General features: G+C 63.9%; 1 protein-coding gene across 2 annotated transcripts; it reads left to right on the plus strand.

Moving 5' to 3' along the window:
• The first annotated feature begins 52 nt into the window (after positions 1-52).
• Positions 53-9890, plus strand: TACC3 (transforming acidic coiled-coil containing protein 3). 2 transcript variants are annotated; one of them, XM_065914219.1, is made up of 16 exons: positions 53-474; positions 2026-2188; positions 2355-2497; positions 3786-4676; positions 5209-5263; positions 5404-5557; positions 6636-6688; positions 6934-7022; positions 7107-7311; positions 7487-7591; positions 7938-8014; positions 8139-8182; positions 8525-8685; positions 9200-9306; positions 9419-9539; positions 9658-9890. In XM_065914219.1, the coding sequence occupies exons 2-16, from the start codon at positions 2027-2029 to the stop codon at positions 9721-9723; spliced, it is 2433 nt and encodes an 810-aa protein (XP_065770291.1). In that variant the 5' UTR covers positions 53-474; position 2026; the 3' UTR covers positions 9724-9890. The 2 variants fall into 2 exon arrangements, with proteins under 2 accessions (XP_065770291.1, XP_065770292.1); XM_065914220.1 differs by lacking the exon at positions 53-474 and adding an exon at positions 1532-1568.
• Positions 9891-10275: the final 385 nt, after the last annotated feature.

Genomic DNA, 10275 nt, shown 5'->3' on the forward strand with positions numbered 1-10275 from the left:
CCGCTACAGTTCTCGCGAGGGTTTGGCTTTTCCACACGACCCGCTTGGGGGCGGTGCTGCACTCGATCCCATTGCCCAGCTGGGGAAACTGAGACTCGGGGGAGAGGCGCTCGGGCCCTGATTTCCGCGCAGCCCAGGCGCGTCCGCAGCAATTCCCGGGATTCTTGGGCGACGGCGGCCCCCGCAGCCACCATCCACCCGCGTGCGGCCTTTCCTCTAGGCGCATCAGGCCGGCCGCATTTACTGAGGAATCAGTCGTCCGCCGCGCCCAGCGTGCCCTCGCCCCGGAAACGAAACCTCCTAGTGGGCGTGGTCTAGCGTTCTGCCTCCCATTGGCTGTCGGCGCCCCGCGCCCCGCCTTAGCCGCGCGCTGATTGGCCGCTCTCGCCAACCGTCGGTATTTGAATCGGCGGCGGGCAGAGGGGCTCGCGGACTCGGCGCCTCCCACCCTGGGCTCCGTGTAGCGGCCGACAGGTAAGGGGGCGACGGCGGCAGCGGTGGGGTCCCGGCTCGGGGGTCCGGACATGCCTCTAGCCGGGCCTTAGGGCTCTGTCGGCCTGGGTCTGCCTGCCGCGCTGGCGACCCCACCCAGACCGGGGCCCTTGCCGCCTCCGGCTCCGCCCTCCTCGCGGTCTGGGCCGTTCTCCCGCCGCTTCCTCAGGGTCCCCTCCCGCCTTCCTCATCCCGCCGACCCGGCCGCAACCGGGAGCAGAGCAGATGGGGCTCCCGCCCCCGCGTCCCGAGACGCCCGGTGACTCCGAGCCTGAGTATACGCGCGCTCGCTGCCCTGCGTCCAGCGCTGCCCTCCCGATCCCCGCCCCTCTGGGTGCAGCCCCACCTGGACCCATCGCCGACTCCTGCTGCACCTGATTCCGCAGACCCCGCTCACCCTAGGTCCCCAGTCCCTCCCCGCCTCCCTGGCCAACCCTCCTCTACTCAAAAGACTCCTCCTCTTGAGCAGAAGCCCTCATTATTAGTAGAAGCCAAACTGCGGAGGGCTGCCGTCATTGTTCCCGCACCTTCCCCAGGCCAGGGGGCGTCTGTCGGAAAGCCGTCCTCTAAGTCTTCTATGTCCTGTGTCGTGCAGCCATCCAGCCCCCTCCCCTGTTTACCCAGTTGTTCAGGCCAGACCTCACAGTGAGTGGCCCCTGGCTCAGGCTCATTTTTCCCCTCTCCCCATGCAGTGTGTGAGCCTGCTGCCAAGGGGAGCTGACCAGGCTGCCCCTGACCCAGTGCCAGAGCCTCTGACTCCCCCCCTTCCCTCCTACCCCTCTTGTCCTCCACAGGCAGCCCCTACCCCCAAGCCCTTCGAGGTGGCTTGTCACCCTGACCTCACCTCTTTTTCAAGCCATCCTTTCTCCCCCTGCCCCAGCCACCTGGCCTCAACCAGTCCCCAGGGTCCCCACCACCAGCGAATACCTACCTGTAGTGTCCCCTCGAGGAGAATGCCCAGTTCTCTGGTGACTCCTAAGTTGGGAACGCCGCGGCACTGACCATCATGAGGGCCTCCGGAAGGAGGAATGAGACGCTCCTGGAGGCCCCTGATGGGGAAACTCAACTCCCCACAGGTGACTTGACACCTGCTGCTCGTTCCCTTCTCCAGCTCCGCCTCGGCCGTGCTGCCGGGCCCTGTTACATTTCTGTTCTCCACAAACTCGGCAGCTGCTCCACCTGATGAAGGGGCCCAGGCTTCCTCTGCCGCTTCAGTTTCATCACAGATCAGCCCTTATCTGTCTCTGAAGTTTTACCCACAAAGTTCAAGTTGTTTTCATCACCTGAGCCTGCCCTCCTGCCCTGTGAGCTGAAGGCTCCTCCGGCTCTTACTCCTGGGAGGTGACAGCTCTCCCGGAGCAGGATGGGGATTGCCTGGCAGAGGACACATGGCCTGACGTCTGACCCACCTGTGCCGAAGGGGGACATCTCCCTGCAGCACCGTGGGGCCAGCCCTGTCACTGTCACCTGTGAGCGTCCAGGCAACAGAGGGTCACTGCCCACCTCCTGACACCAAACTCTCTGCTTTTCCAGAATGAGTCTGCATATCTTCAGTGACGAAAATGTCACTGGTGACAAAAGTACAGAAAGTTGCGACTTCCTGTTTTCACCACCGGAACTTCCCGGAAGACCGTCTGTTCTCCGCCTGTCACAGAAGGAGAATGTGCCACCGAAGAGCACAGCCAGAGCTGCGAAGGTGAGCACGTCGGGCCCCTGTGTTCCATCTACCGTGTCCCTCGAGAGGTTGCCCTGCCACCTGCTTTCCTGGCAACATCCTGAGCTACCCGGGCAGGGCACGGTGCTGCCAGAGGGGTGTCGAAGACTTGAATTATTGAACAGGTGCCCTCTTTTCTACCCAACAGGTGACTTTTCAAACACCTCTGCGGGACCCACAGACACACAGGATCTTAAGTCCCAGCGTGGGCAGCAAGCTCGAAGCCTGTTTTGCTCTGGGCGACCCCATTGGATTAGAAAACTGCCACCAAGTCTGTCCCCAGAAAGAGAAGTAAGTGTGGGGTTGTTTGATGTACTGCATGGCCCAGAGCACCTCCGAAATCGTTTGTTACTGGAAAAGGGAGCAGTGAAACAGAGGAAGTGTGAACTTTACATTCCGCTTCTCTGTTGTGCCCTTGCCAGCAGATTGATGTTGGTTCTTGTTCTTCTAACTTCCTGAAGTGCCCTGGCCGAATCTCCAGAGAGGGCGCTCTGGCTCTGCTGCTGTGTCAGCAGCCGTCAGGACTCTCCTTCTGTGCTCACAGCCAGCCCGGGAGAGGACCGTGGACAGGCCTTGCTGCTGAAGGCACAGGGGCTGGCTGTTGTGCCGTCCGGTCTGACGGATCCGGTTGGAAACACTTGACTTTGACCAGCAGGTGCTTCTTTGCAGCCTCACCTGGCATTAGGTGTCTGGCTGGGTGTGGTGGTCAGCTCAGTGAACACCTGGGCTTTCTTGCCTCTGTCTGAAGACAGGGACCCTGGTGGTGGCTTTTCACCCCAGATTTGGCTGAATTTACCCAGCGAGTGCCCCCAAGGGACCCACTGAATCCAGAGTGGGAAGGGGCCTCGCTGGCATAAAAGTCAGCCTCATTCTGACTTTTGCCGACTTACACAGTTTAAAGCTTAAACAGATTTTAGATGTGCAGAGAAAGGTATAAAAGCAAAATATCTCTAGCATACCCTTCACCTCTTGCTCAAGTAAGATGTCCCCAGGCGGCATTTCCACCTCCCCTTGGATGGAAATTTTCCTTGCACCTGACTCCCCTCTACCCAGGTCTCCTTGCTGCTTTTCAACCTCAGGTGTTTACTTTTCTGTTTGAAATTCAGCTGAATGAGATTAGAGTGAGTCAAATACTGTCGTTTCATCAGAGCCCAAAGAGGAGAGGGAGGCCAGGCTGCTGAGACGCCGGCTCTGAGCTGCTCCAGCCACAGGGAGCCGGGGTCCTGCTCCTCCTGAAGGCCGCAGCCTCAACCTGGCCTTTCTCTCTCCAGTGGGAAGGCTGACCCTCGTGTGCACTGACTGTCCCTGACCACGTGGCTGGTGGTCCCCAGCCAGAAGGGGGAAGTGGGCTGGTGTGGGGAAGCTCAACTCTGATCGTCGGCGGTCAGGCTTCTGCTCTTATCTCCTGTGTCTCCAGGGCCCGCCAACACTGACTTGTGGGAATGTTCTTGTGAAAGCTGATCCCAAGGAGGGCGTTGACAGAATGCTTATTTGTGTATTTAATGTTTTCACATGGACTAAAATCTAACTAAAGTCCTAACTGGTTCCTTAGTGTTAACTAAGTTTGCTTTCTGAAAAGCCAACAGTTCACCAAGGAAAGAGACACCAAAACAACCCATGGAATTCTCCAGAAGCCAGTACCGGCCGACACCGAGCCCCCCTCAGAGGACGTGAGACCAGCTTCCGAAGACCAGCCTCCTGGTGGGCCCCCCTCAGCTCCCCTGGTCAGCCTGGGTCCCTCAAGCTCTTCCCAGATCCCAGAGAGTGTGGAAAGCCCCGAGGCCTCCCGAGGCCCAGCGCCCGGCAGCCCCGAGTGCGCCCAGGAGGAGCACGTCCCCCCGGGGCCCTCAGAGGAGCGCATGCCCCTCGGCCCCGCGGCTCCAGAACAGCCCCCCAAGGTGGCATCCCGGGACACGGCAGAGGACCCGCTCAGCGCTACGGGAGGGGACTCAGAAGGCGTCCCTGCTCCCCCTGCTGGGCCCACCTCACCCTCTGGTGCCCACCCTGGAGAAAAGCCCCTCATGGACCTGCCTGGAGAGGCCCCCATGGGCCCCACGGATGCCGCTGGCAGTGAGAACATGGCCCTGACCAGCCCCGGAGAGGCCGCAGGGGACACACACCCTGGTGCTTGGAGGGAGGAGGCCGGTGGCCAGGCCGCCGGCTCTCTGAGGAGCGGGCCCATCCGGCTGGAGTTTGACTTCTCTGACGCCACCAGCAGAAGGCCGCCCCCACTGCGGAAGCGAGGGAAGACCCTGGGTCTCAAGCCCCCCTTGAGGAGAGCAGAGGCGAGGCCCGGAAAGGCCGCCCAGGAGGCGAGCAAAGGTTGTGAGCTTGCTCTCCATGAATCCAGCGGCCCGAGCTGGGACAAGCCGGACGACCCAGACTGTAACCCGGCCGTGGGCGGTGGGGAGGCCCGGCCCGTGGAGCACCCCCGGAGCGGCCAGACTGCAGAGGCCTCGCCTCTGAGCCGGTGAGCACGGGTTGGCAGGGGCGGGTCGTCTGCTCCAGGGCAGCCGTGAGACCAGAGGTGCCACATGTTCCCCAGGTGGGGCCCTGGGGCCCAGCGGGGAAGCATCCCTCTGCTGCGGGGCCCCCCGGGGATGGGTAGGGTGCTCACGCAGTCCAGGGGGGCTGTCTGCGCCTCTGGAAGGTCGAGGAATACCCCCCAGCGCCGTGTCTCCCTCCCAGAGTGAACCTGCCTCCCGCCGCCCACTCCCAGGGGCGCACAGTGCCAAGCCTGGGCCCCAACCTCCCCAGCTGGCTGCTGTTGCCATTTCCTAGTAGCCATAGGATTCACTTATTTTTGCTTTTACTTGAGTTGAAACGGACTCATGGTGCTTTGCCCACTTCTGAGGAGCGATTCTTGTGCAGGCGAGGTTGTGGGGGTGGCTTTGTGGGGCCCCCGATGCGGCCCTGAGCCTGGCTTCTAGGGGAGGGGTCGCAAGACCCTGGCAGCGCGGAGCTGGGGGTGGGCTCAGGCCCTGCTGACCCCGTCTCTTCAGGCAGGCGTGCCCAGATGACACACCCGGGACAAGGACCCCAGGAGCGGCGGGTGAGGTACGGGCGCGGGCACTACGTTTGCGGGGCATTGCAGGCAGAGGGAAGCTGGCTGGGAGGGGTGGGCACGCCGGCTGCCCATGCTCCCCCGCACCCTCTCGTCTCAGCCAGCCCCGCAGTGACCCCGGCCTCCCTTTCAGGAGGGGACCGCAGGCTCTTCCGGGGGGTCGGCGCCCCTCGCCAGCCCAAGCAGCAAGCCACCAACTGCACCCACCAACCCCACGCCCCCCACTGAGAGGGGGCCGGAGCCCACCCTGGACCTGAGTGGGGAGCAGTTCCGGGACCCTGTGGAGGGTACGTGGTCGCCATCCTAAGCGTGGGCACAGGAGGTGGCGGGCCGCCGAGCTGGTAGGGGCTGTGAGAACGAGGCCCCTGGAGGAGGAGCCGCCCGCCCGTCCCGAGGGCACAGGCTGAGCCCCCCTGGCGCGGCGGGGCCTCAGGGCCGGGAGAGCTCGAGGGTCTCTGTGGGGTCCTCACCGTGACCTCAGGGCCGGGAGTGGGAAGGCGCCTCGCTCTGCCCCAGGGGCCCTGGCGTCACATGTCACTGGGTGACACTCTGCCTCGGGTCAGGGCGAGTCAGGGCTTCTCTCCTGGCCCAGCAGCTGCTCTGGCCTTCAGGAGTGGGCTGCCCGGAGAGGTGCTCTCTGTCTGTCTCTGGACAGAGGCCCTGGGGGCCCACCCTGTGTGCTCATGGAGCCGCCACCCAGCCCGTCTCCGCAGGGTCTGAGGTCCAGCCTGTGCCGCCCTCCAGGGTGGCTGCCTGGGGGGTTTGCTCCCTGATGTTGAGCGGTGTGCGTGCTCCTGACCTTCATCTGCTCAGATTCTTTGCCTGGTTTTACTCGAACTGTTTTTTTAATTATGCTATACCGATTTCTAATATAATCCAGATAAGAATTGCTTGTCAGGTACATGATTTGCAAAAACTGTCTTCACTTTCTTGATGGTGTCTTCAGAAGCACAGAGGTCCACTTTCAAACCCAATTTGTTCCATTGCTGCTTGGGCTTTTGGTGTCAATTTAAACTTTTTGTCTATGGTGTGAGTCACCCTTGGGTTTTTTTAAGCAGAATTTGGATTATCAGATATTAAAGGCCCTCCCATGGTGGTTCTCAACCAGGGCAACCTGGTCCCCAAGGAACATTTCTGTGATGCCTCCGGAGTGCACAGCACGCCCGCCCAACCCTCAGCCCCCGGCACCCTGAGCAGCCTTGCTCTACAGCAAAGGCTGCTTGGTCCAGGAGCGCAGGAAGGGGTGCTGTGCACGGCCAAGCACCAGGCTGGGGGGCACGTGGCTGACCTGGCCGTGTTTCATCCGGGGCCCATGGGGGGCGGGCAGCCCGTGGCGGGCGGGGGCGGCTGCTGACCCCCTCTCAGTCCTAGGTGCAGGGGCCGAGGTGGACTACCTGGAGCAGTTTGGGGCGTCCTCGGTGAGTACCCAGCGTCGCCGCAGCCCCGCTGACCAGGGGCAGGCTTTGCATCCCTGGAGGAGGCGTCACCCCAGGCCCCTGCTGCAGCCACTCTGCTCAGCGCACCCAGCCCCCCGGCCCCCGCCCCCGGCCCCCAGACCACTTGGCTCAGGCCCCAGAGGCGTCTCCTATGTGCTGGGCTCCCCCGAGGGACGGGGCAGGCAGGCATGCTGGGGACGCTGCTGACCCTGCTCCCTCCCTCTCAGTTTAAAGAGTCGGCCCTGAGGAAGCAGTCACTGTATCTCAACTTCGACCCACTCCTGCAGGACAGTCCTTGGGCCCTGGCACCCAGCAGGTATGCCCAGCCAGCGGCAAGGACGGGCGGGGGCGGCGCCCCGAGGCCTGGTTAGTGAGCTGGTCTGCTCCCGTGTGCCCACAGCAGAGGCAGGCCGCCTGACAGGCCGTGGGGCCCACCTGTCCCGAGCACCGGCCCTCTGGCCTCCGAGGAGAGCCCCGGCCGCACGCAGATGGCAGGCGGCTTCTCTCCTGGTCTCGGTGCTCGCGGTGTGGACGCGCCTTCCTCTGGAAGCCCCCCGGAGGCCCAGCTGCTTGACCTGGACTTCCCAGGAGCCCTGGGCATTCCCGTAAGTGCTTCGTCCCGTCTGGTTTAGAGGCACGGCTTTCCTGTGCTGCAGATCTGAAGGCGTCATGGGGTGGGTGGTGGCCGAGGGGTCGCCTCTGGCCGCGTTGTGCTGTGGGGAGCCGGTGGGGCAGAGGGCCGCGTGGGGGAGCTCACAGCCCCGCCGGTCTCAACCGTAGACGCCCTGCCCTGCTCCATGTGACCTCAGGCCCGGGGCCCCACTGCTGCCTGTTGGGCCGATCGTCGATGTGCTACAGTACAGCCAGAAAGACCTGGATGCGGCGGTGAGCGCGGGGCTGGGGCGGGCAGAGTCGCAGGCTCCACCTGCCGCGCCCGAATGGGGCGGTTCGCAGCCGGGCATCCTGTTTCCGTCCCACGTGTGTCACAGAACCAGTGGCATGAGGGTCTGCGCTGTCCCAGGGGGATGCCCTCCAGCCTCCTCACTGGGTGATGGCACGAGGCTGGGGCGATGTCTTAAGCGGGTGGAGGCCTAGGCTGGACCCTGCGGCTCCCAGCACCTCCCACCCACCTCAGGCCGCCCCGCCCCGCCCCGCCCGTGTCGGGAGGTGTCCACCAAGCGGGGCGGGGGGGGGGGGGGACCTGGGCCAACGCAGGCGTGTGGCCACGCAGGTGGAGGCCACGCAGAAGGAGAATGAGGCGCTACAGGGCAAGTGCACGGCGCTGGAGGGGAGACTCCTGGAGATGGGGTGAGTGCGGCCGGCCCCGCCGCGTGCGTGCGTGCGTGCGTGCGTGCGTGCGTGCGTGCGTGCCTGCCTGCATGCGTGCGGAGCTTGGTTCACGCCTCTGCTTTCCTCTCTTCCCCTCCCACAGGAAGATCATGGACAGCTATGAGGGGACTGTGTACCAGGTGATGGGTGAGTGCCCCGCCCCTCCCCTCCCCTCCCCTCCACTCCATCCGGGGTGAGGCGGTGGGCAGGTTGGGTCCCTTCCCTGACGCTGCAGTGTCCACCCTGCCATGGGGGGGGTGCGTCCCGCTGTGGCCTCCGTGGATGTTGGGCACCAGCCGTGTCCGGGCTGGAAGCCCCGAGTTTGGGACAGGTCTGGGCTCACTGCCAGCTGCCTCGGTTTCCGGGCGCAGCTGGTGTGGAGACGGCTGTTTTCTGAGCGTTTGGAGCCCCGAGGGTCCGCCCTGGGAGGTCCCGGGAGAGGCAGACCCCCTGCCGCCTGCCGATCCGAGGTGCTGGTCTCCCCTCCAGAGGAGGCTCAGAAACAGAAGGAGCTCTCCAAGACGGAGATGCAGAAGATCCTGAAGGAGAAGGCGCAGCTGGCGGCAGACCTGCACTCCACGGAGAAGTCGTTCTCCGACCTCTTCAAGCGGTTTGAGAAACAGAAGGTGGTGATCGAAGGCTACCGCAAGGTGGGTGCTGGGCCAGCCTGGGGGCGGGGGCGGTGGGGGTCCTGCAGGAGGAGGGGCTGAGCGCCCTGGTGTGGAGCCCAGCGAGAGGGGAGAAGGCAGGCCTGCAGGTGAGGCCAGGCTCAGCCCTGCCTCTGCCCACACCCCGGGCTCTCAGCTTGTTAACTGCAGCTGGACACGGGTGCCTGCGAGGGGGCCTGTGCTGGCCGCTGCGCTGTTCCCCACCCCCACCGCTGGGCGGCAGGGCACCCGGCCCCCAGAGCCCGGGGCTGGGGGAACAGGACAGGCTGTTCCGTGGGCCTGGTGCCTGAACCAGTTTCCCCCACAGTGCCTGGATGGAACCCCGTGGCAGGGCCTCGAGGGGCGCTCAGGGTCCCCAGTGGGGGTCGGGAGGGGGCCTAGGCTGTCTGCAGGGAAACAGGCAGGCTGCTCCCATGTGGCCTCGACCACGGCTGCTCCAGGAACCCCCCAGAGAGCTGAGTCTCCGCTCGGGGCTCAGCGTCCATCTTCCTCCTAGAACGAAGAGTCGCTGAAGAAGTGTGTGGAGGATTACATAGGAAGGGTGGAGAAGGAAGCCCAGAAGTACCAGGCGCTGAAGGCCCAGGCGGAGGAGAAGCTCCAGCAGTGCGTGGGGGGGCTCGGGGGGCAGGAGCTGGGTGGGGGGCTCTGGGGGGGGGGGCAGGAGCCAGGGTGCCTGGCCCCACCCACGGCTCAGCCAGGCCCTCTGCTGCTCTAGGGCAAGCGAGGAGATCGCCCAGGTCCGGAGCAAGGCCCAGACAGATGCTCTGGCGCTGCAGGCGGTCCTAAGGAAGGAGCAGATGCGTGTCCACTCCCTGGAGAAGGTGGTGGAGCAGAAGGTGGGCGCACAACCCTAGGCCGGATGGAGCAGGGGGCAGGGGCGGGCAGCCCTCACGGCTTGGGGGGCTCCAGGTTCCAAGCACTGTGAGAAATCCAGGGGCCAATTCTCCTCTTCAGACTAAAGAGAATGATGAGCTGACCAGGATCTGCGACGACCTCATTTCCAAGATGAAGAGAATCTGATGCAGTGGCCCTGACCTTGCCGTCTTCCCTGTGTGTGTGTCTATGTGCCTGCCTGCCTGTCTGTCTGTCTGTCTAGGGTTTTCTTCTCTATTGGTGTCAATTGTTTTTTCAATTCGTTTTTAAACTAGGTTGCTTTAGGAAAAAAATAAAGTTTCCCTTAAATCTAAGCAGTAGAGCTGTCCTGGTCTTCATTAAAGGGGCAGTTTCTGCTGACCTGACCACAGCCGCCGTCCCTCTGGTAACTTCGGGCTGTCCCTGCCCTGCACCTCGCAGCCGCCTGACTGGCCGCCAGCGCCTCCTGAGTGTCGGCTGAGTGGGCCCCGATCCCCCCGGTGTGCCTGATCAGCCACGTGGTGCTGGGTAGACGCTGCCCGTATCGACCACGGATCTCGCAGACCAGTGCCTTCGTGGAAGTAAGGACACCGCGGCGGGGGTCGGCTCTCTGTCCCATGGAGGGCTGCCGGCCCACAGTGGGACGCTCGCAGGGGTGAGGGGTCTGTCGCACAACCGGCAGTTCCCACCTGCCCCCCCAGCTGGAAGCCCCCAGTCCCC

The sequence above is a fragment of the Muntiacus reevesi genome, chromosome 22 (genome assembly GCF_963930625.1).
Source record: "Muntiacus reevesi chromosome 22, mMunRee1.1, whole genome shotgun sequence".
NCBI classification, from domain to species: Eukaryota; Metazoa; Chordata; class Mammalia; order Artiodactyla; family Cervidae; genus Muntiacus; species Muntiacus reevesi.

Excerpts from the sequence above, each read along its gene's own strand:
- TACC3 (XM_065914219.1), top strand. The coding sequence starts at position 2,027 with ATGAGTCTGCATATCTTCAGTGACGAAAATGTCACTGGTGACAAAAGT. Across the intron at positions 8,015-8,138 it reads GGGAGACTCCTGGAGATGGG|GAAGATCATGGACAGCTATG; the intron begins GTGAGTGCGGCC and ends CCCCTCCCACAG. Across the intron at positions 9,540-9,657 it reads AGAAGGTGGTGGAGCAGAAG|ACTAAAGAGAATGATGAGCT; the intron begins GTGGGCGCACAA and ends TCTCCTCTTCAG.